This window comes from Panthera leo, chromosome F3, assembly GCF_018350215.1.
Source record: "Panthera leo isolate Ple1 chromosome F3, P.leo_Ple1_pat1.1, whole genome shotgun sequence".
Taxonomy (NCBI): domain Eukaryota; kingdom Metazoa; phylum Chordata; class Mammalia; order Carnivora; family Felidae; genus Panthera; species Panthera leo.
In genome coordinates this window covers 2,088,213-2,114,007 of record NC_056696.1, presented here as the reverse complement: position 1 = coordinate 2,114,007, position 25,795 = coordinate 2,088,213, and the positions used below count along the sequence as shown (strand labels likewise).

Below are 25,795 nucleotides of genomic sequence, written 5' to 3'. Positions count from 1 at the left end.
TAAGAGATTTAGACGGGATGAGGATGGAGAGAGCAAAAGAAGACTGAAAGGTTAGTTCATCACTTTCAGCCTAAGCAACTGGAAAACAATGGAGGCGCCATGTGCTGAGATGGGGAAGGGAAGGAAGAGTGGGGTCTGGGAGACGGAGAACGCTACCTGGGAGGTCTCTGAGACCCGTAAGTGCACCTACTAAATAGGGAAGCGGATATGTGAGTTCAGGGGGAAAACCAAGGTCAGGGCAAGACAGATGCGGTAATCTAATTTTAAAGATCACCTAAAGGTGTCTTTTAAAATTCTTCCTTTTAAATTCCTTAAACTATCCCCCCCATTTCCTCATTTCAACAGATCATTTAGTAGAAAATTATAAAATACTATTTTAAATGACAACAGACGCTGTTAATCACGAAGCCTGGAAGAAAAATGAAGCTTACTGTAAACTAGTTATGAAAATAGAAAAAATTGTAACCATATAAATCATGGATTCTATTTTTAGAACAAACCCTAGATGGCAAAGCAAATAGCTCCTAATTGTGTATTTGAAGTATCATATCAAGTTACCGGCAGAGCCATCCCAACATGCTCTTCATTTTACGTGAAACGGAATACAGCAGCTTGATGTTTCTGTTCCTAGAAGGTGTGCTCTCTGTGAGAAGTAGCCCCGCTAAAAAATAAAACGCTAATCTCATTTGTCACACAGGCAAACCACTGCCGCTGCTCTCGAATCACAGGGATCACGGTGCAACGGCACGGCGTACCCCGTACCTGCAGCTACACGTAGTTTCTGACCACCTGTCCCCTGCCAGCCTCACTCCCATTTGCACGGACGGTCGACCAACGTCTCCCTTTTCTAATTCCTATTCCTTGCAGATTTACTCACTTGCTTAAAAAATTGGCCCCTCTGGTATTTCAACCTATTTTTGTTTTCAAATAATTTTTGTTTACCTTGAGAGCTAGAAGATTCTCTACTGTGCAGTTCTTATCAAGAGAAACTGACTTTCCAATAATCTGGAGAGCATCCCAGTGCCTTGGCTTCAGACAGGGGTTTCCCAGAGCTATGATAGTAGGCAGCCCTTGTTTAAATTCTGTCACTGATTGCTTAAGATGGGTCACCAGGTCGTTTTTAGGTAAACCTGCAAATAACAACGAATCATACTTTTTAAACCAGAAAACAAGTTTGCTATTTAACATAATTCTAGTTTTGCAGTTATTAGGCTGTACTAAAATAGTTTTATTAACATCACCCTCCCAGAGGAATCAACTGTGGATTAAAACAAAGAGCAACAGGGGGCGGCCTGGGTGGCTCAGTCGGTTAAGCATCAACTTCTGCTCTGGTCACGATCTCAGGGTTCGCGAGTTCAAGCCCCGCATCGGGCTCTGTGCTGACAGCTCGGAGCCTGGAGCCCGCTTCGGATTCCGTGTCTCCCTCTCTCTCTGCCCCTCCCCCAGTCATGCTCTGTCTCTCTCAAGAATGAATAAACGTTAAAAAAAAATTAAAAGAAAAAACAAAGAGGAACAGTTATCAGAACTGATGATTAAAACCCGAGACCAGCAAAGCCAAGTTTTCTTGGCAAATCTGACGCCAGGGCTAGCCAGCTACCGCAAAGTTTCCCAGATTTTTACTGACTAGATATACGGACTAGCACACATATACACATTCAAAAGACTGTTACAGATTTGGGGCTTTTACATTCTGCTCAGTAAGGAGGACCATCAAAAGGCGGGGGTCCCTCACTAGCGTTTCATAAAGAACATATTTAACACTGCAACATAGGCATGTAGGTCAAAGTTCTGCCACAGACCAGGGCCAGTCTGTCCTCTAGCCCTGGCAAACCTTGCCAGACGGGACTCAAAACCTCTGCCGCTGAAGGTTCAAACCTCCTAAAAGAAAAAGACAGGAGACAGAGGCCTAGCCAAAGACGGGAACTCAGAAAACCCAAAAACTACACCTATATGCTTGAATATCCAATCTGTCCAGATGGGGCTTCTTTTATAAAGCCATGCTGAATGATAAAATGTTTCTAGAGACCTAAAGGAAAAGAGAATAGCTTTGGCTTCTCTAAGGCTACATTTTGGAAAAGAGCAAGATTTTTCTGGGAAACTGTGGATAAGAGAAGCAGTGTCTATCTGCTACTTCACACACCGTTCGCTGGGGCAGAGAAGGGACAAGGCGCCGGGAGAGGATTCGCAGAATGAGCGTCACGTCCCAGCAGTGACACAAGGATGATCTGTCCCCGGCTTTCCTCTTTTCTAAACGTTTCGTGATATTGTTATTATTTCTCGTAGACTTCAAACCCGAGCAAGGTCAAGTATTTTTCTGGCGAGGAGGTTGCAGTCTGCAGCGTCCTGAGGGTAAGGGAGGAGCATCAAGAGCGAAGGTGCTCCCTTGCCAGGCGGGTGAGACACTCGCCTTGCGGAGAGGACAGGTCTCACAGAATCGCTGGAACAGGAACATCAGTGTCGGCAAGATTTCAAATTTGAGGATTCGCAGAAGGGAAACCTCTCAAAGGGACTTTTTTTTTTTTTTAATTTTTTTTTTTCAACGTTTTTTATTTATTTTTGGGACAGAGAGAGACAGAGCATGAACGGGGGAGGGGCAGAGAGAGAGGGAGACACAGAATCGGAAACAGGCTCCAGGCTCCGAGCCGTCAGCCCAGAGCCTGACGCGGGGCTCGAACTCACGGACCGCGAGATTGTGACCTGGCTGAAGTCGGACGCTTAACCGACTGCGCCACCCAGGCGCCCCTCAAAGGGACTTTTTAGCTATTTCTCCCACTGGCCAAGGGAAGCTGTGGGCAAAAACAGTGAGCATCTGGGTGAACCCTCCGCGTACGGGTGGGCCTCTGTCATCAAAGCCGCGATCGTGGTGAAGCGTCTGCGGTCTGGCCTAGGGAAATGGCTTCTAAAGAATACACAAAATTGTTATTACTCAAAAAAAATTTTTTCCCACCAAATTTCAATCTTTCTCTTCTTCAGGAAACGATTCTGGCCCCTACGCTCCTGTGCTGCCTCTCCAGCCACTAATGGCCAGGCGTTGGGAATAGGCAAAGCGGTTAAGGTCGAGAACAGTGATCTTCCTGACCCAGAGGCCATGCGGTGTGCGTAATTCTAGGTGGGAAAGCTTGAAATAGATGCCGTTACCTTTCTCTAGCACGGAGATCACATGCATCCATCTTGAAACGTTTCTCTGCATGGATTCTGTGTCGACACTGTGGAGAGGTCTGTTCCTCCACTCCCTAAGGAGCGTTCTCCATTCCTCCTGTGCAGCCCACAGTGTCTTCCTCAAGGTCAGGTCATACTCGATGTCCGCGATCTCCGCATGGACGATCTGCGCGACGTCCTCCATGTTCAGGGAGTGCATGTGGGACTCGGCGTCGTCAAAGCAGTGCTGGAAGCTGGAGTAGGTTCTAGCTTTGTGAGCCAGACCCGCGGCTTCCTCCGTGAGCGTCCGCATCATCTCCATGGCGCTGGCCACACCAGTCTCGGCACACAGCAGAACAGGAGTTCTGATCTGAAACACGGCAGGAAGGAAGACATTCTAAGAGATCATAACGTTCAGGACCCCAACGTGTTTTACTGACAGCAGGTTAGCATGTGACCTAAGTTTTAATAAACAGTCATCATCTGCAAGGACTGTCCTTAATTTATAATTGTTTGTGTCTATCAGGAGGACTTTTAATTATTATTACCATCGTAGCAATAATTTGTCGTGTTCCTTCCCTCTCTCGGGCACTGTGGAACTTTAAGTAACACATTACCTTACTTACTAAATCCGGACAACAATCCTGAGAGGAGTTAATATTTTTCGTAATTTTTCAGGGAAGTTCTAGTTATCAATAATTGTCCCATCATCAAATGGTAAGTGGCAGTTTCAGGGTATGGCTGGCTCCTGAAGTCATTTCCTTTTTCTGATTCTATTTAAATTTGTACAATTTTTTGTTTTAAGATGTTATTTTTTTAGGGGCACCCGGGTGGCTCAGTCAGTTGGGGATCCAACTTCGGCTCAGGCCATGATCTCACAGTTCGTGAGTTTGAGCCCCTCATTGGGCTCTGCGCTGACAGCTCAGAGCTTAGAGCCTGCTTCGCATTCTGTGTCCCCCTCTCTCTCTGTCCCTCTCCGCTCTCTCTCAAAAATACACATTACACAAAATTTAAAAAGATTTTATTTTTTTTAAGTAATCTCTACACCCAATGCGGGGCCTGAACTCACGACCCAACTGAGATGGCCAGGCACCCCGTAACTCTGTAACTTTGTACTATTTTCAGGGCGCTTGTCACACGCTGCCTTGTATTTGGGTTTGACTACCGCACATGAAATTGTGGGCATTTGCAACACTGGCCTCCAAACAAAGATAGAAGTAAAGGTCTTCCCTGATTTATTACTTCTTAAATTATCAGCTTCTCAAGATGGACAGTTTCATCCACTTATTTCTGAACACCTCATGGAAACTTGTACAGAAAATGTAGAATGGAATTGTGTGTGACGTTGTATCATATGCAGTGTGGTCACCCAGTAAACGTTGAGAACAATCATAACGTAATACGCTGTATAAAACTACTAAACGGTATTGGTGATAATGGATAGAGCTTAATATGTACTAAGAGGGATGCCCGTGTCATGCGTATATAGTAAAGTTTTCCTTAGGCGTCTCCCATACTTTTCCATTTGTGAACATTCGTCTGTGTTTGTCAATGAGGAACCTCCGGGAGAGGCAGCTGGAGAAAGGGTCTTCCTGGCCCACAGGCGGTCGGTTTCTGCAGCCCCGTCTGCTGCCTTTTCCAACTGAGATCTTCACAGAAGGACCTCAGCCCTCGGGCACATAAATCGTGTGAAACGTTACAGGTCAAGTCAGAAGGCGGTAAGGAGGCCCCACCCCGGGTGTCTGGTGGAGACAGGTCGGTACCTGCTCAGCTCAGCTCTGCTCACTGGTGCAGACGACCTGCAACACAGGCCCCGGTCTCAGTCGGGTGTCCCACCTTGCACACTTTAACAAATGTGAATTGTGTAAACCGGACACTTGTGTAAGGGCCTGTAACTTTCGAGTACTGTTTATTTAAAATAAGTGCACAGGGGAAGGGACAGAGAAGGAGAGAGAGAATCGCAAGCAGGCTCCACACTGTCAGCCCAGAGCCCGATGCGGGGCTCCAACTCACGAGCCCGGAGATCAGGACCTGAGCCGAAGTTAAAGTCGGTCGCCCACCTGAGCCCCCAAGAGCCCCTCAGTCATATCTGAAAGACCGCAGGTGGGATGTGTGCACCAAGCACCTTCATGAGGAACGTGTTTCACCTTCCTGTGTCTGTGTGAAACAGTACAGATCGCCCGTGTCGGTGGAGAAACTGAACAGGCATAATCTCACTGAATGACACTGTGCCCGAGGCACAGTCCGTATGGGACTCACAACTTGGGGTGGTGCTGAGGGCAGAGAGGTGCACACAAGCACGGTCTCTGGAGCCTGGCTCTGACTTGCTGTGTGACCTTCAGCAAGCTACTAGACCTCCTTAAATCTCACTGTTATTTGCAGGCAGGTACAGGCGTAAAGCACTCGGCACACAGCATCTCTGACACTCGGGGAGGGTGTTTATCGTACACTTTGCTCCTCTGAAGTGACTCAAGTTGTAGCACTCGTTACCGCCGGCCTGGAATAAGGCCCAGAGAGACTTCACGGGTCTAGCTCTTTGGGCCAGGGGCCTCCTGTGGCAGAACGATGAATCCTACGGAAAAAGTCACCACTGTGCTGTTGTTCGTGGTCTGCATGCGTTCATCACCGAAGACGATGCTAAATGTCAGTTACAGGTTCGTGAAAACAGACATGCAATTTTTCCTCCCATTGAGGTTCACAAGTCACCAACGTGCTGTCTGCGGAGTCTAGGTGAGGAATACTTGGATTAAACTATTTACCTAAGATTCTGTAGGCAGCAAGTGCCGCTATGCTTATTAGGCCTACGGGAAACTAAGAACCAGCTGATTTTTGATGAAAAACACACACTGACCTTGGTCTTCAAGTTGCTGATGTCAACTCGCAGACCCGTGATGTGAGCTTCCAGATTGTCTCTGAATTTAGCAACAGCGGCGTCTTTATTCATCTCCCTTAACTTCATGGAGGTTTTTAGTTGCCCAAACTTGACAAGAAGAATTTTATAGATGGCAATTTGCTCTCCTGAAACCTGGACCTGGTAATACCTTACAACAGAATGCAGCTGAGCAACGATGGAGTGTTCTTTCTCTAACACAGACAACTTTGAGGAAATCCCCTCCAAAAAAGCAAAATGTTCCACAAATTCTTCAATTTCAGTGGGATCGCACTCCATCTTCCTCAGTGAGGTCTCCACAACCTGGATCATTAACACATCAATTGTCATTACAGGAGGATTGTTCACTGTTTTAGAAGACTGATTACTCTTAGCATCTGTCACTACCTTACAGAATTATAATTTCACAAGAAAATGAAGACATCGCCCAGACATTATTCTAGATAGTGTTTAAACACTGGAGCATGAACACGCTCAAATCCTCTCTATTGTTAATAGAGGGAACGTGAAGGTACCTGCATATAAAATGAACGCGAAGATACAAAGGAAGTAATATCGTGAATAATTTTGTCCCTAAGAAATGAACGCAACAACGATGGGAAGGGTGTGGCTACCATGTGGATGATGCGGAATTGCCGCCATGTTTGGAGCGTGTACATTCCAGCTCTATGTATACGTGATCCCGCTTTGCTCTGATCGCGTGTTGGTTCATTCGGTGTTATCTCCTCCAGTTTATGCAGGAGGAAATGAGTCTCAGAGGGATTCAATTTTGACCTCACTACAGGCAAAGATGTAGTGAGCTACAGGGCTATGATTCACCCAGACATGATTCCAAATCCTATTTTTATCCATTGTAAGTATTCATTATAATTATATGCATAACATCAATACTTCTCCTAAGTGTATTTATATCATTCCATGAAATCTTCAAAATAATTGCATTTCTATACTCACATTACGATTTTTATTTTTGTCTCCGATTTCCAGGCTCTTAATGAATACTCATGCGTGATTTTGGAAGCAATGTCATTTCCATTTTCAACTTCATAGGCTTGAATTAATTGACTGTACGTGTCTAATTTTTCAAGCACTATATTCTCTTTGATCGTCAAATAGATGTTCGTACAAAACACGCAATACAAAAAAGCTTTTAACAGAGAAAGTCCCTGTTACGCCATCACTCAGAGATCACCACTGTTAACCCACCAGCAGTTCACATGAGCAGGCTTTACGGAGAGGCTTGCGTCTGAATCCCAGCTCCAGCACTTCCTGTGTGACCCTGAGCAAGTAGCTTTACCTTGATAAACTTGGAGTCTTCACCTATAGTTCTGAGGATAAAACTTCCACATTTGATTGACAATGTTCAAAAGACCAAGTAAACACAGCTATCTTGACTTTACCCACAAATCCCATTTAAATGCCAGAGAAAAGAAACATTTTAAAATGCAGATTTGTATCACAAAGAAAACAGATAATTCCAATTTTGCGCAAGAGGGGGCAGGAAAAGGTGGAATATACCTAAGCTTCCTTTATGTCACTAGTAGGACACCGATATCAAAGACCGATAAGGATGGTAAAAGAAAGTCACAGACAAATTTCACTTATGGGAATAGATGCAAAAGTCTTAAAAACAATGCCTGTAGGGGAGCCTGGGTGGCTCAGTCAGTTGAGTGTCCAACTTCAGCTCAGGTCATGATCTCACAGTTTGTGAGTTCAAGCCCCACGTTGGGCTGCAGCCTGGAGCCTGCTTCAGATTCTCTGTCTCCCTCTCTCTCTGCCCCTGCCCCACTCATGCTCGGTCTCCCTCTCCTTCAAAAGTAAATAAACATTAAAAAAATTAAAAAAAATATAAAGTTCGTGTATGTGCACGTGCATGCTGGCCGCTAAGGCAGTCTGGAGGCAAGAGCGACCTAAGAAAGTCAATTAATGTAACAACCACGTTAAAGGCTTAAAGAAAAAACCCTGCATGATTATGTCAATAGACGCAGAATAAGCATTTAATAAAATTCATTTCTGATAAAAATTACTCGTGTCAGATTAGCAACTCTCATCCAGATAGGGGAACTGCTTTAACCACATCAAGGGAAGCTACCCGAAGCCTCAGGAAATAAATAATAAAAACACACCAGGGAGCATGCAGGAGCCAGAGAGAGGATGAACAGAGAGAACTTTCAGCACAGGTTCCTAAACCAATTACAACTCAGAGAGTTTTCTGGAACAAAAAACCCTGATTCTTCCAGCCGCAGAGATGCGGTTTGCGGAGACTCACGTGTGTCTTAGGGTTGTGTTCCGGAAGCGTTTGAGAGCTTTACGGTCGGTACCTGATTTCACTCCTACAACCTCTCCAGGTGAGTGGCTAATATTATCCCCAACTTACAGATAAAGAAACTGAGGTAGGGTGAGAATAAGGATATTAACTAAGGTCTTCCACATAGGAAATGGAAAGGCCAAGATTTTTTTTAAAAAAATCAGGTGAAGCAAAATTTACATATAAAAGATGCTAACTGAACGTTAGGGTGAGTTTTAACACAGTTATGCACCTGTGTAGTTACCTCCATAATCAAAACATAGAAAGCTTTCACTGCCCTGAGACCCCTCGGGCCCCATCCCAATCTTCTCCTGCCCCTGGCCTCACACAGCCACCTCTGGTTGCTGTGACCACGGGTAATCTCGGACTTGTCACGTGACATACACACGGAGTCGTCCAGCAGGCACTCCTTTGTGTCTGGCTTCTTTCGGTCAACGTATTTTTGAGATTCATCCAAATCGCACATAGGGGGAGTTAAGCTCCTTTTCCCCGGTGAACGCTACGCCCACGCACGAACGTGCCGCCTTTTCTCTGCTCACCTCTTGCGGGGAATCTGGATTCACTACAGGCTGTGGTGTGGTACTTGTGGGTGAGGCTTCTGCGAGTATTTGAGTCAAAGTCTTTGTGTGGACCCGGTTTTATTCCTGTTCGGTAAACACGTCCCCTTATAAGAAAGGGCCAGTTTTCCGAGGGGCTGCACCTGCTTCGTTCTCACCAACAACGGCTGGAAGCTCTGGTCCCTCCACGTCCTCCTCAGAACGTGCTACTGTCGGCCTTTTCGATTGTAGCCGTTGAAACGGGAGTGCGGTGGGACCTCCCTGTGGATCTGACTTCCCTGAGGACGGCGACGCTGGGAACACTTGAATCTGGCGACCGTCTTCTTTTGGGAAGCCGCGTTTGTTACAGGCGGTGGCAAAATGGTGGTCACGATGGTGCCTGCTCTTGCTTGGGGCTGATCCCGTGTGCTGACCAAAGCCACAGCTTCGGGCGAATAGTAGGAAAACTTGGTATCGCGTGCTGTCTCTTCTGTTACTTTCAGTGAAACCCCGGGAGGTGACCTCACGCCACACGAAGCTGGGCACAGACTGAGGGAACCGCAGCTCTGGTAAGAAAATCTTCCTCTGCCTCCTGCACAGAGTCGACTTGAGGATTCTTGAAGTCAAAGGCCGTAGAAGTTGAGACAGCTAACCGCTTCTGAGCTCTCGATGAAAGAGGCGGCTTCAGTGGTGGCCTTAGCAGGAGAGGTGACTAGAGCCCTGCCTCAACCGAACACCCTCACCGAAGGTGGGACGACAGGACGGGCAGAAAGCTCGCCGGCGGACTAGTAAGGGTGTAACTTTCCCCCCAAGTCCACGTTCCAAACAGCGCCACACACAGAACCGTACCTTTAGGGGGGATGGGGAAGTGTGCAGCACAGACAGCAGCTAAATATAAAAAGGTCTCAGGCTTAAAAATCACACCTGGACTTGTATGCAATTAACCAGAAGCAGATAGGGAAAAAGTATTTAAGGAAGAAAGTCCAAGCCTAATAGTCATCAGTGATGCTTACTAAGGCCCACCCAGGTGTCCAAACTCATGCCCTTGCCATACTTGTTCAGTGCCCAGCAAGCACAACCTCACCAATGCCCGGCTCGGATGGGGCTGGTCACGCAGAATGATACACCCGGAGAGTCATCCTACGGGCACAAGCGGGGCCGCAGGGGACAAGAGACGGAGATTTCCCCCGAGATCTGAGAGGAAGGCTGCCAGACTGACTCAGCACAGAAATTAGTCTACCGAGAAGCAAATTCTTGTCCCTTCTGTCCACCAAGATTCAGTATTAGCTGCAGACCACTTAAGATAGCTACTTCTCCATTTTCTTTTTTTATAGCAGGGAAGTTTTAATTACAGTTACCCTGTCCCTTCACCATCTTACACCGGGCCAGGGGGGCTGCAGCCTGGTCTTTATTTACGGATCACCAGAACACTAAGCGGCCAGGTTGCACTTGATAAGGAGGGCCGGACGTGGCGCGGGGCCCACACTCACCCCTACCTCTCAGGTGTCCACGAGGAGGGAGCCCCGCTCGCCTAGCCCCCTGGTGTCCCACTGCTTCGCACCCACGTCCCGGGGAAGCCGAGTGACTACTCCTGCGACGCGGAGTGTGGGGGCAGGGAGCGCCAGGCTCAGCACAGGTACCTCTTCTCAGCCAGCCAGCCTGCCCCACAAAGGCCGTGTGCTCCCCTCTGCTCACTGCTGGACAAGGCCAGGGGCTGGCCAAAGTTTCTAGGGCAGCCGGTGCCGAGAGGGCTGAGTCTCTCCCTCATTCTGACCTTCAGTTTGGGGAGGGCTAATTTTAAATAAATAGAAGTCATCTTCCCCAAGGTCCACCTTATCAGTTAACAACAAAGGAACTATTTTCATCTCCCTTTGCCTTACCTTGTCTTACTTCTCAGTTGGCTCAGTACCCAGCCGGGTAAGAGTGGGAATATTTATTGTGCCCCCTAAATCTCGATACACGGGAAGAAGGGTGCGGACAGCCAAGGCGTCGAGTGCGCGGACGCCGTGAACTGGCAGACCTGACGCTCAAGCCACCCCTCTCTGGCCTGCCTCCCTCCGCCGCCACGGAAGAGGAGCCTGAGACGCGCCCACTGGGCCAGGTCCCTCTGCAGCCGGGGGCGGAGGCGGCACGGGGACGTGCAGTCACATGCACCACGCTGCCGCTTCCCCGAATTTCTGCCTAAGTGAGGGCGCGGCGCGAGTGGAGCAGTCCCCACCACGGGAGCCGAGCAGAAAGAGCCAAGACGCTGGGCTCCTGGCCACGTGCGGCCATCGGACCGGCCTGGGCGACCGGCACCCAGACTTGTTTTCGCACGAGACAGAGAAACCCGTCGTTTAATAGCCTTTTTTGGGCTTTCGGATCCTTGTTGGGGGAATTCGGTCCCGAGTGAGCCAGAAGTGACTTCCCATGTGTCTCAGGGTTGCTGTGGTTGTAAAGATGACGGGAACCCCAACGTACACAGCACACAGTGCCTCTGGTCTAACGGACACTTGCGATCCTCTTCACCCTTCGCGGATTTAACAACTACTAAACGCTCCCTCCTTCTGCGGACACTCCCTCGCTTCCCCAGGTCTCCGGTCACCCTGCAGGCTCCCCTTCCTCTAACAACCTCCTAAATATTGACGTTCTGGGGGCTCTTTTCCATCGTCACCACACACATGACCGGGGCATTCCCATTCACTCTGACGACCTCTAGGACCACTTGGATGCCGGTGGCTAAATGTGCGCTCCCGTACCGACTCCCTCCTGCTGGCCGGACGTGCACACGTGCACATCTCTCCCTGAGGACGGCACCGTGAAGCAAGCACGGTGCTCCCTCTCCTGCGCCCCACGGCCCACCCCGCTGCCTAACCAACACGCTGCAAGTGTCATTAATTCCTGACTTTCTCCTATTCCCACATTCTGCCAATCGCTGAACCTGTCGATTCTCTCTCTGAAACAGATCTCAACTCCCTCTGCTCCCCAGACTCCACACTGCTACTGCCCTTGTCCGAGCGCTCATCACCTCTCCCCTAGGGTCCAGAAACCACTCTCCTCCCGTCTCATCCCACCTGAATCCATTCTTTACGCTGCAGCCAGAGTGGTCCCTGCAGAAATGAAAGTGGTATCATGTCGTTTTCACATTTATAATCTTGCAACGATTCCCAGCAGGGAAAAAAGGGAAAACGTGGGGTGCAATTTTGGAGATGGTGGAGGAGGTTTCTTTGAGGAAATGACAGCTGATCAAAGACCCAAACAAATGTAATACGTATCACATTTCTGAGGATAACACTCATCAAGTATGTTTCCGAAGTACGTCTTTTAAAATTATAACCTGATAATCGTAAAGACTCTCACGCAAGAGGCATTTCCAAAAACACTTACTTCTAATAGATTTGTGCTCTTGTTTTCAATTACAGATCGCAGGAGGTCGTGACTCAGACGTATGATATTCTCAACATATGGTAAGCATTCTGACTGATAATCGAGACTTGTAACTTTGAAAATACCAATGCGTTTCTCAATGACCATGTTGACAATGTGTTTCAGATGCTTTCTGAATTTAGCTAGTATAGTTTTAAACTGTGTTGGAGTTAATTCTTCCATAGAGGACATTTTCATACTCATGACTTTGGCACTCTGTACGATGGTACAGTATTTTCTAAACTGGCAGCTGTAAGCACTAACCAGGCCCATTGAGTTACCAATAACGGTCAGGAGACTGGCAATCTGTAAATAAAAATGTCAAAAAGTCAGAATTTTAAGAGTAAAAAACTTATGCTCTAAGGGGCTAATAGTTCTATTAAACTATTTAAAACCATAGTTTTTTGTGGAGTTCATTTTGTTGGGAACCTACACTAAAGAACTATGTTGGAAACATAAGACTTTAAGAAATTAAGATAGCCTTTTAAATATGTGGTGTTTCTGAAAAGGCCTACCAAGCCATTTATCTTTATCGTCAGCATGTTGTCTTGAGCCGTGGCCTGGAAACACCAATCCCTCATTCCCTCGCCTGACATCCCACTTCAGAGTAGACGCTGTGCACAGCCCTGCACCAGGGCACCTCTTTGTACCGCGTGAACTCCCCCGAGACACGGCTACTGGACGAGGACTCATCCGACCCAAGTGAAGACAATTAGATTCTCCCGTAAATCCGAACAAAAATACCCAGCCAGGCGGCAATGGGAATGTAGGGGCCAATGCGGGTCAACGACTGGAAGTCAATATCATGCAGGAACCATAAAACAGAAAGCTCATTTTCGGAGGGGAAGTTGGAAAAGAACAAAGGAGAAGAACCGAGCTGAAAGCACATGAGTGGGACAGACGGGAGACAAGATGGAAATGGCATTTCAAGTGTCCTAAGTTAGGATACTCAAATTTTTCAACAAATCCCTTTAATCTAAGAATCAGCCCAGTATTCCCTAAGACAAATCGTTCTTAAACTCACTTTGTTTTGGTAGGTAGGATCCATTTCAAAAAGAACCTGACAATCTGGCCATCGGGTTGTCTTCTTATAGGCAATGCCACTTTCAGTCTTATTAGGTAAATTCACAATTAAAACCGATTCAGTAAAGACAGACAGGCGGGGATCTTGGCAAAGAGGAACAACCTTGGCTGAAATACATAATTCGAAAGTTAATATTTTCCCATGTCCCACTGAAAACAACACCTTAAAATTATCCACGACATCTGAAACCACTGGACTGAAGCTAATTTATTATGAGGGCTAAACAGTATTCTATACCGATAAACGGAATTTAAGACAGTGTAAAAGTCTGGATTTAATATTATGGAAACAACAGAACCACTCACAGGTACTGGGTGGTGTTGGGGCGAGGCATAATTAAACAGAAGCTAAGGAAAGTCATTAAGAAATAGTTGGAATGCCCATGCTATGTGATGCCACGTGGACAGCATTAGACCAGCACAGTGAGGGGATGAACGGGAGACAAAGCTTCACCGCCAGTGCTTTCACAGACAAGCTGAAAAACCGGGTGTCCATGGGCAAAAACCAACCAACCAACAAACACAAAACTTTAACCTACACTTCACACACTATGCAAAAATTAACTCAAGATAAGCCGTATACCTAAATATAAAGCACAACTTTATTAATATTCCAAGAGGAAATACAGGAAAAATCTGTATGGCTGTGAGTTAGACAAAGAGTTTGTAGGTAACAAAACATAACCCGTAATAGAAAAAAAGTGGTGAGCCGTACTTTATCAGAGTTCAGAAGGTTCACTCTGTGACAAAGAATGAAAAGATGAGGCACAGACTGGGAGAAAATGTGTGCAAATCTTGTATCTCATAAACGACTTGTATCAACGATACATATAAAGACTTCTCACAACTCAACAATAAAGAGACAAACATCCTAATGAAAATAAGCAAAAGATGTAAAGATCTGACCATAAAAAATGTATCCAAGCATATGCATATAAGCTCATGAAGAGATGAACAGGGAAACAAAATACAACCACAATGAGACCCACTACAACCTACCAGAATGGCTTTTTTTTTTTTTTTTTTTTTAATCTGACAATACCAAGAGGTGACAAGGATACAGAGTGACTGGAGCTTTATACACTGTTGGCAGGAATGCAAAATGATAGAACCACGTTATAATTCTCATACAATTAAACATACACCTACCATATGACCCAGCAAGCCCACCCCTGGTTATCAGCTCAAGAAAAAAGGAATCTTACGTTGTCCAAAAACCTGTATGTGAATGTTTAAGGCAATTTTATTCATAGTTGCCCCAAACTGGAAATGACCCAGATGTGACTGCAGAAAGAAACTTTGGTATATGCAGACAGTAGACTATGACTCAGCAATGAAGAGGAGTAAGGCTGCTGTCCCCCACAGCAAGATGGATGAATCTGAAATGCACCTTTCTAAGCGAAAAAAGCCGGACCCAAAAGGCTACCTACGCATCCACTTGTATGACCTTCTGGAAAAGGCAGAACTATAAAGACAGGAAACAGATCCGAGGTTGCTGGGGGTAAGAGGTGTGGAGGGTCCAACCACGAAGGGGCAGCACCAGGGAACCTGGGCGTGATGGAGTGGTTTTGTATGGAACCTGGATGGCGGATATGTAATTGTCAAAACCCACAAACTGCATGGCGCACAGAGTGACGAAGTAGGTCTTAAAACGCCAAGCAGGATGCTGGGAGAACCCAACACGAATACGGATGGTGACAATGTAGCCTGCTGTGTTACTAGTGACTCAAGAGGAGGGGTAACAAAGGAGACTCTGGAGAGCAGTGTTTTGACTGAAAACTCTAAGGACAGAGGGGAAAAAAAACCGCCCGCAAACACTCTGGTTGATACATTTGCGTCTCAAACAGGTGCGGAGCAGCCATTCTGACATTATTTTACCTGTATAACAAGTCAGTAACTACACTGTTACTTTCCATGTTACTTTCTAGGTCTTTTCACTGATGGGCCTCTAAGCGGCCCCACTCCCACAATGAGCCCGTCCCGCGGCTGTCCCCGAGGAAACACAAGATGGGTGTGAGCCTCCTGTGCCCGAAGAAGCTACAGTGCTCTCCACAAAAGGGCACAGGGCCCATTCGGAAAGAGCGGTTCTCCGAAAATAAGGCCAACCTGAGCAACAAATTAAGTAACAGTAATACTCTCTTTATACTCCCCAGACTAACACAAATATCCCTGAACCTAGGAAATCCCTGGGGGCAAAATGTGACATAATTAAAACAGCACAGTACTGGCACACGAGTTACAGACACAGTCCAAAAATGAAATAAAATAAAATACTAAAATACAATAAATGATCACAGTGGCGTTTCAAGTCAGTGAGGGTGAGGAATGGATTATTCAACGAATGATACTGGGACAGACACATCATTAGTGAGTGCTTTGGGAAAAAGTTATAAGTCAGTGTATGCAAATACATTTTAGAGCAATCGAAAGCTTAAACATAAAAATGAAATCATAATTAGAAGACAAGTAGGAGAATGCTGTTTATAATATGTGATCATAATATGGGCAAGCGTCTCTATGATACAGTGCCCTGAAGCCTTTTTCCAAAGGCTCTACAAATGTTATACTTTAAAAATAATGTTCTGCTTAGGAAAAAATATCACCATAAAATCAAGGCAAATGACCTATTTTTCTTAAAACTCATATTAAAGATTAAGGGTTAATTTTCTTAACCCAGAAGAACTACCAAGCAGTACGAGAAAGACTTCTGCCCCATCAGTGCCGCTCCTGTGGACTTAGTCTGAGAAGGACCCCATGGAAGCCACAAGCCGTGTGCCAGACGTTAACTTCATGACTGGGTATAGGAATGAGAACGTTTAATTTTGCATGCATGGTTAAACATATTATGGCACGTTAGCGTAAGGGAGTATTATCTAGCCATCTAAGTGACAATTATGAGAGCGACTGCAGCAATGAGGAAAATGCCTCCAATATAACGCTAAGTGATAATAAAATGTTTTGTTAAAGTTTTTTTTCAATACTGATTTTTGAGAAAGAGAGACAGAGTGCGAGCAGGGGAGGGGCAGAGAGAGAGAGAGAGAGAGAGAGAGAGAGAATCCCAAGCAGGCTCTGAGCCGTCAGCGCACGGCCCCGTGCGGGGCTTGAACTCACAAAACTGCAAGATCATGACCTGAGCTGAGATCAAGAGTCAGATGCTTAGCTGACTGAGCCACCCAAGCACCCTGATAACAAACCATTCTAAATGTAACTTTCACTCTTGTATGCTTATGAAGGTAAAAATGCAAAAACTATGTGAAAACACATATTATATGCAGGCAGCTGAAATGATGGGGTGGTTTAAATTTTTTATTTTTTTCTCCAGTAAGTTTACATGCACACAAATGCACGTATGTATGCAAACATATACAAATGTGAATGTAGATCAGTGAGTCCACATTTACATAAATAACTGAATAAAGAAATGGATCTGCGAAGGTGATAAGATCCGCTAATAAAGGCTAAAATTAGGGGGTAAAATTTTCAGAGGAAACAAAAAGATATTTGACAACCTCAAAATACCCCTCCCCAAACTGACTAATAACAAGAGGAAACATACACCTTCCAAGAGTTGCCACGGGTCCTGCTGTTTTAAGATGTTTTAAGACTCAGACCGAGAGGAAGGGACACGTTCGGGGGCCAGGCTAGTAATAGCTGTGTAGCGTCAGACTGGATACACAGAACTAGAAAAGGACTGATCGAAATCCGTTTCAGATGGAAACAGTATCTGTTATGCTAGTAAGATATAACTTAGTTAAGTCTTATAAAATTCTGTGGTATATAAAAAACCCAAACCTTACACTGTTTTCCTAATTCCCGTCTTTTATGCACTCTACAGTCACGTGTAGAAGTCACACATCCTCAGATAATCCCAAATTCACATCGGCTGATCCCAAAGACTGCACATTCCCGATCCCAATGGACGGTGGTGTGCGCTCCACCACTGGGTGTGAACATCAGATGCCTGAGCCTGAGAGAATATTCCCAAAGGAGACAGTGTATCTAGCTACGCTTTAAAAACACTCACTTATACGTTTTTCAATGTCAGTCACCATATTTTGAATTTTTCTTGAAAAATCTAATCTGTTGGGAACTATGAAGAGATTTGTAGCAAATTCTGAAAACCTGAAAAAAAAAAATAAAAGCATATTTCAGAAAAATGCAGTAACCACCAGAGACTACAATTACTTGTAATATCAAAAAGGTCTGCTACTTACTCATCATACATGTATTTATTCTCGAACTCGGTCATGATTTCTATGTCTACAAGAGTCCATTGAAAAAAAGAGAGAATGAAACACTGATTGGTATTTAAACCAGCTAGGTGACCACTTGCTACGTGGCAGAGCTTTCCAGACATCCGAGAATACGCAGGAAGGTCACCTAAGAGGTAGCACTCTAGCACTCCACCGCACCCCGGACTGTGATAATGAGGGCCGAGCTGTGGTCTGAGGGCCTGGGTTTCTGACAAGCACGCAGGGGTGTTCACTGCCAGGAAGGGGGTCATCAGGCCCCAGGACTGAGAATGGTGTGCGTAGGAGACCAGAATGAGTAACGGTGTTATCGCTTACATGCACCACAGATGATCTGAGCTTGTGCTTAGAGCTTTCTTAACATTTATACTGCTGAGAAGTGATATTATTTCTTAATATTTATTATCGCCGGTCAGCGATAATAGATAAACTACTAAAATTTTCTGTCATTTGCTCTTTTCCAGCTGTTAGCTATCTCCTTTCCTTCTTAATAGTCTCACTCATCTTACCTGAAGGTATTTCTTCACGGTTGTAACAAACTTTTTTTGGTTTCTTCATTATTGGCATTTCTTCACTCGACTGTTTTATGACACAACTGACTTCATGTTTTGGTGCCTCCTCTTGTTCACACACCCCAGGTTCCTCAGAGCCATTGTCAGACTCATGAAAGTTCTCTGTGGAAGTTTCTGAAGAGTCACTCTCTTCAGGAGACCTCAAGCGTAGAGTCACTTCAAATACTGGTGCATATACTTTTCTCAAATTGCTCTCCACTTTGATATGATTCAAAATCTAATTAATAGATATTAGAGTGACAGTGACAATATATAACCGAAAGAATATTCCTTTCAATTCAGGATAATACAGATCTAAACTTTAAATGATAAACAATAACTTTGGGGTAATGAATACTTGCATGTTAAAATAAGGTAATGTAAAATACACGATGCATTGTAATGCAGGAGTTCCCCCAAAAGACTGTGTAAATTAACACCAGGGTGGTTACATATTGATCATTTGGGAGCTTGTTAAAAATACAAATTCTTGGGGGCACCTGGGTGGCTCAGTCGGTTAAGCATCCGACTTCGACTCAGGTCGCGATCTCACTGTTCCCGAGTTCGAGCCCCGCGTCGGGCTCTGTGCTGACGGCTCGGAGCCTGGAGCCTGCTTCGGATTCTGTGTCTCCCTCTCTCTCTGACCCTCCCCCGTTCATGCTCTGTCTCTCCCTGTCTCAAAAATAAATAAACATTAAAAAAAATTTTTTTAAAAATATGAATTCTTGGGGGCGCCTGGGTGGCTCAGTCGGTTAAGCATCTGACTTCGGCTCAGGTCATGATCTCACAGTTTGTGAGTTTGAGCCCCGTGTTAGGCTCTGTGCTGATAGCTCCGAGCCTGGAGCCTGCTTCAGATCTGTGTCTCCCTCTCTCTCTGACCCTCCCCAACTTGTGCTCTGTCTCTCTATGTCTCTCAAAAAATAAATAAATGTAAAAAAAAAACAAACAAACAAATTCTTGGGCCCCATCCCCAGAGATTGAGTTAAAAGGTCTGTGGCAGGGCCCAAGAATCTTTCTGTAATTAAAGTATAATTAACATACAATGTTATATTAGTTTCAGGTGTACAATACATTGATTGAACAATTTTATACCAAGAATATGAATCATTGAAAAGCTGTGCAAGTAAGTCTACTGTGTACTCACGGTTGAGAATTAGAAATTGGGAATCTCCTTCAAAACCACTGCTGCAGGTCTGACTTCTTCACTAGAATATACACATCCAGGTACAGGTACCCGTCCCTACTGGAGTATACACATCCTAGTACGGGTACCCGTCCCTACTGGAGTATACACATCCTGGTACAGAGAATACGTACTGAGAATATGCACATCCTGGTACAGGTACGCGTCCCTGCTGGAATACACCCATTCTGGTACGGGCACCCGTCCCTACTGAGAAACAGCCAGACTATTTCTCGGATAAATACCTTTCTTAGACAATGTATTTGCTCGTAGGCTCTGTCTAGGCAGGTGTTCTCAACTAACGTATCCATCTCTCTTACCCACACACAGCCCGCTGTTCTGGAGGCATCCGGGGTTTCTCAGAGTGGTTGTCTCACTCACCTGCCAGAACCTCAACTACTCCATAACGAATAAAGGCAGTTGACACTGTAAACAAACATCGTTAGCACCCTGTGAAGCCGCTAAGGAAGAGCCTGAGCAGATGCTGAAGGGGACACGCAATCTTTAGAGGTTGTACACAAATAAACGCGGGAGTTTCGGGGGGTGACACACTGCTGCAGAGTGGGTAATGGTGACTGCACACAGCACCGCGCGTATGGTAACGCCACTGAATTTCACGTGTAAAATATGCTCGAAACGGGCAAGTGGATGTTATGTATGTTTTATCACAATCAAGAAGTTCAAAGACAATTTCAAACAAACATGATGCGTTGTATAGCTTCTTCTGGAAAATGACCTCTAATCCTGGTAACGACCGGACCTTGAGCCCTACACACTTTCTAATGTTACAGTATTACAAATAGTTGGCGTAGAATTATTCCTGAAATGCACGTAGTACAACTACTATTCGATACGGCATACTTGTATCTGTGTCCACTGCTTGAGTATACCCGATACAGTATACTCCTAGCACACTCTATTATTGGACACAGTTACTCTTGGGTGAGTGCTTATCATGTCCTAGGCGCTAGAGTAAACAAGTTGCCCTCACCTCATCTTCACAGCAACCTGGACAGAAATTATTACTCTTATTATATATAAAAAAGCTGGTATTAATTTGTTAAAGGCTATATTGCCAGCATGTGATAAGGCGGAAGTCATGGGTCTGCCCCTCCCTTGCCCATTCTCTCTCTCTTGCAAAATAAATAAATAAATAGAAAATAGAAAGCTTCTTGGCAAAATACAAAGGTATGAGAGTGAAGTCAAGCCAAGGTTATGAGAGTGAAGTCAAGCCACAAGACTTGAAGTCAAGTCAGGATGGGAGAAAATATTTGCAAAAGACATAGCTGCTAAAGGTCTGTTCTCTAAAATATGCAAAGAACCCTTCCAACTCAACAGTTAGAAAACACATAACCCAATTAAAAACGAGTCAAAGACCTTAACTGACACATCAACAAAGAAAGTATACAGGTGACAAACAAGCATATGAAAAGGTGGTCCACATTATTTGTCATCAGAGAAATGCAATTTAGAACAAGGACAATTTAGAACCAGACAAGGAGTGAGAGTCCCAAGCAGGACCCGTGCTGTCAGCACAGAGCCCGATGTGGGGCTCGAGCTCACGAACCAGGAGATCGTGATCTGAGGCTAAACCAAGAGGTAGATGCTTGACCGAATAAGCAGGAGACCCAAAAAGTCTTCTATTTCAATGAAGTCCAGCTTATCAGTTCTTTCATGGATCGTGCCTTTGGTGTTGTGTCTAAAAAGTCACTGCCACACTTAAGGTCATCTAGGTTTTTTCTTATATTACCTTTAAGAGTTTCTTTAATTTTGCATTTGACAAATAGGTCTATGATCCATTTTGAGTTAATTCTGTGAAAGATGTGAAGTCTGAGTCTATATTCATTTTTTTTGGCACATGGACGTCCAGTTGTTCTAGCACATTTATTGAGTACCATCATTGCTCCACTGTATTGCTCTTGTTCCTTTGTCAAAGATCAGTTGGCTATACAGTAAGATCTTGGATTGTGAGTAACTTGTTCTGCAAATGTTCCACAAGACGAGCAAATGTTTCTAATAAATTTTAACTTGATAAACAAGCGATGTCTTACAGTACAAGTAGTATGTGACACCAAACATCACATGATCACCACTAAACCAATGGTTCTTGAAATCTGCTTTGATATACAAGTGCTTTGGATTACAAGCATGTTTCTGGAATGAATTATGCTCACAAACCAAGGTTTTACTGTATTTATGGGAATCCATTTCTGGCCTCTCTATTCTGTTCCAGTGGTCTATTTGACTGTTCTTTCATTAATACCAAACTGTCTTGATTATCATACCCTTAAAGTAAATCATAACGTCAGACAGTGTCAGTCCTCCAACTTTGTTCTCCTTCAGTATGGTATTGGCTATTCTGGGTCTTTTGTCTCTCCATATAAACTTTGGAATTAGTTTGTCATGATCCACAAAATAGGCCCTGGGATTTTGATTGGCATCGCATTGAAACTATAGATCAAGTTGGGAAAAGCGGACATGTTGATAATACGGAGTCTTCCCATCCATGAACATGGACTATCACTTCATTCTTTTAGTTCTCTTTTGATCTCTTTCATTAGAGTTTTGTAGTTTTCCTCCTATATACCCTGTATGTATTTTGTAAGATTTATACCCAAGTATTTCATTTGGGAAGGTGCTAACGTAAATAGTATTGTTTTCAACTTCAAATTTCACTTGTTCACTGCAGGCATATAGGAAAGTGCCTGACCTTTTAAAATTAACCCTGTAGCCTGCAACCTCACTATAATCACTTATTAGTTCCAGATTTTTCGTTGATTCTTTTGGATTTTCTACATAGATGAGCATGTCATCTGCAAAGGAAGTTTTAGTTCTTCCTTCCCAAACCGTATACTTTTTGTTTCCTTTTCTTGTCTTGTTGCATAAGCTAGTATTTCCAGTACAATGTTGAAAAGCGTTAATCAGAGGGAACATTTTTGCTTTGTTCCTGATCTTAATAGAAAAGCTCCAAGCTTGTCACCACTAAATATAAGGTGAGCTACAGGTTTTTTGGTAAAGATTCTCTATCAAGTTGAAGAAGTTACCTTCTCTTTCTAGTTTACTGAGAACTTTTATCATGAATGGGTATTATATTTTCTCATATACTTTTCCTGCATCTATTATATGAGCATGTGATTTTTTTTAGCCTACTGATGTGATGGATTGCATTAACTTTCAAGAGTTGAACTAGCTTACATACCTAGGATAAATCCCACTTGGTGTACAATTCTATGTTGGATTATGATTTGAAGATTTTTACATCTGTGTTCATGAGAGATATCTGTCTGTAGCTTTCTTGTACTGTCTGTCTGGTTTTGGTATTAAAGTAACATTGGTCTCATAGAATAAGTTAGAAAGTATTCTATCTTCTGCATTCCTCTGAAAAAGACTGTAGAAAATTGGTATAATTTCTGTCTTAAATGTTTGGTAGAATTTACCAGTGAACCCAGGTGGGACAGGTTTTTAATCACTCAAAAAAAATCTTCCTCATACTAGAAACACTAGTAACAAAACGAAAAACAATGCATTAAGATTTACATTTTCATGATACAACAAATGGTTATGGTCTGTACTTTATAAATAGTTTTGTAATTCAGTAAGAAAAAGGAAGAGAAAACGCCATCAGAAAAATGGGAAAGAACATCAAAAGGTCATAAAAATGAGAAATACAAATAGCTAATAAGTATAAGAAAAACACCCACTACAAGTAATAAGTAAAAAGATCAGTTAATCTGAGATTTCAGTTATCAATAAGCAACGGTCAGTATAAAACAGGATACATGTAAAAGGCACTCTTTAATAGAAATCAGTATAACCTTGTCTAAAGAGATACTCTGCAAATGCAAGACCGCAAAAAGGCCTATTGTGCTGATTGAGTATTAATCCTAAGGAAAAAATTAAAACAGTGCAGGGGCACCTGGGTGGCTCAGTCGGTTAAGCCTCCGACTTCAACTCAGGTCATGATCCCGTACCTCATGGGTTCGAGCCCCACATTGGGCTCTGTGCTGACAGCTCAGAGCCTGGAGCCTGCTTCAGATTCTGTGTTTCCCTCTCTCTCTGCCCCTCCCCACTCACACTCTGTCTCTCTCTCTCAAAAATAAATTTAAAAACATTAAAAAAATTAAAAAAAAAACAGTGCATGTGTTTTTATCTAAAAATATTTCTATTCCAAAGTGTTCATAAAGAACTAGTAGAAGCATCTAAAATAACAACTCCCAGGGCGCCTGGGTGGCTCCGTCGGTTGAGCGGCCGACTTCGGCTCAGGTCATGATCTCGCGGTTTGTGAGTTCGAGCCCCGCGTCGGGCTCTGTGTTGACAGCTCAGAGCCTGGAACCTGCTTCAGCTTCTGTGTCTACCTCTCTCTGCCTGTCCCCTGCTCATGCTCTGTTTCTCTCTCAAAAATAAATAAACATTAAAAATTAAAAAAAAATAAATAAATAAATAAAATAAAATAAAATAAAATAAAATAAAATAACAACTCCCAGTACAGGCTGGGGCTACAAGGCTCACAGGTTAAATCTAACAAAAAAATATAGAAGATTTTTATGGAGAAATTATAAAAGACATTGAAAAAATTCAAGAAGACTTAAATAGCACAATCATGTCGGGAAGATTCAATATCATAAAATATTAACTCTCCCCATCTTCTAGGCAATTTCAACCAAAATCCAAATAGGGTTTGAATCTAAACTGTATACAGAAGAGCAAATGGCTGAGAATAAAAGAAGACTTATCTCAAAGCTATATACCATTAATCCAGTGTGGGATCGGCACAGTGAGAGGCAAACAGATCAACAGGACAGAGTAACAGCTGGGGAACAGAAGACCCACATATGGGAATCAGATGGTCAATGATAAAGAAAGAGCTGCCAGTGCAGATCAGCAGGGAAAGGATGTAAAGAAACTATGTCTGGGCAATGGCTACTCACACAGAAATACCTGAAAATGGACCCCAGCCTACACTACACACAGACACATTAAAGATACATGTGAAGGCCAGACTCTAAAGCTTCTATGAGAAAATAAAGGAAAATATATTTATGACTCAGGATGGCAAATTTAATCTCAAACACTAACACAAATAAAAGGATTGATAAATTCCACTACACTGAAATGAAGAATTATTGATAAAAATTACCATGAGGGAATAAAAGTAGCAAGCCATCTAGCAGAAAAGATCATTGCAATATAAATATGAAGAATTCCTACAAAATAACAGAAAAATCTATTCAGCAGATAAATGGACAAAAAACATAGAAGACAAAATATGAGTCTACAATAACATATTTAAAAAAAAATTTTTTTAACGTTTATTTCTTTTTGAGACAATGTGACAGACAGAGTGCAAGCAGCGGAGGGACAGACAGAGGGAGACACAGAATCCGAAGCAGGCTCCAGGCTCCGAGCCGTCAGCCCAGACACTGACGCGGGGCTTGAGCTCACGAACCGTGAGATCATGACCTGGGCCGAAGTCGAACGCCCAGCCGACAGAGCCACTCAGCTGCCCCTCCAATAACGTATTTTTAAAAATACAGAATTAAGCTACTAATAAGAGAAATACAAACTGAAATTTAAAATGTGAACATTTTCCCTTGTTACCAAATCTACCTAAAATATTAAAAAATATGTAAAACATACATATTATACAGTGCTATCTCATGAAAATGCTGCTTTTGCAAAGTAGGAAAAGTATCTACTGTATAAAGTTTAATCCCGAGAAAATATTGTCGGGGGCAGGATACAATTCCTCATGTCAAGAAAAGATTTCCCGGGGCACCTGGGTGGTTCAGTCAGGCAGGCATCTAACTCTTGATCTGGGCTCAGGTCATGATTTCATGGTTCGTAAGACCGAGCCCTGCATCAGGCTCTGTGCCAACAGCATGGATCCTGCTTAGGATTCTTGCTCTCCTTCTCTCTCTGCCCCTCCCCCACTCACATGCACTCTCTCTCCCTCTCAAAATAAATAAACATTAAAAAAAAAAAGATTTCCTAGTGTAAGTTTTTCTAGGATTCTGTTAAGAGTTTTCATATTTGGCTTGTCTCATTTTTGAGTTAATAACAAAACATTTTTTTGTTATTTGTTTTCTGTAGAATGGTAAAGAGTCAAAGGTAGACAATAGTGGGGGCGGAGGGGGTAACTGCTACTTTAGACAGGGTGGCCCTCCCGCACCAGTCCCGTGTGAAAGCAGCATACGGCAGCACTCCGCATTCCCTTATCTACCTTTGTGCTTCCTCACTGCACTCATCACTTCAGTCCCTGTCTCTCCTGGCGCAGAATATAAGCTCCAAGAGGTCAGGGAATTCGTTCCACCCGCTGGTGAATTTCAGAGCCAAGCCCAGTGACCGGTGTATATTAAGTACTCGATAATGCGTGAACAAATGAACCAGCTGAGATGAGTGTCATTACAGCTTTCTACAGTGGGAGGGACGTGTATGTGTGTGTGGTGCGCCA

General features: G+C 43.9%; 1 protein-coding gene across 5 annotated transcripts in view; it reads right to left on the bottom strand.

Annotated features, from left to right (window-relative positions):
* DNAH14 (dynein axonemal heavy chain 14) overlaps nt 1–25,795 on the bottom strand; it is a 407,059-nt gene that overhangs the window by 222,102 nt on the left and 159,162 nt on the right. For 3 of the 5 annotated variants that reach the window (XM_042925989.1, XM_042925992.1, XM_042925993.1), the window contains 9 exons: nt 18,120–18,399; nt 17,575–17,620; nt 17,385–17,482; nt 13,302–13,468; nt 12,239–12,583; nt 11,926–11,961; nt 5,990–6,331; nt 3,139–3,508; nt 943–1,130 (listed from right to left, as the gene is read on the bottom strand). In XM_042925989.1, coding sequence (XP_042781923.1) covers nt 943–1,130; nt 3,139–3,508; nt 5,990–6,331; nt 11,926–11,961; nt 12,239–12,583; nt 13,302–13,468; nt 17,385–17,482; nt 17,575–17,620; nt 18,120–18,399 — 1,872 coding nt within the window. The remainder of the gene's footprint in view (nt 1–942; nt 1,131–3,138; nt 3,509–5,989; nt 6,332–11,925; nt 11,962–12,238; nt 12,584–13,301; nt 13,469–17,384; nt 17,483–17,574; nt 17,621–18,119; nt 18,400–25,795) is intronic. The other 2 variants (XM_042925990.1, XM_042925991.1) reach the window with 2 other exon arrangements.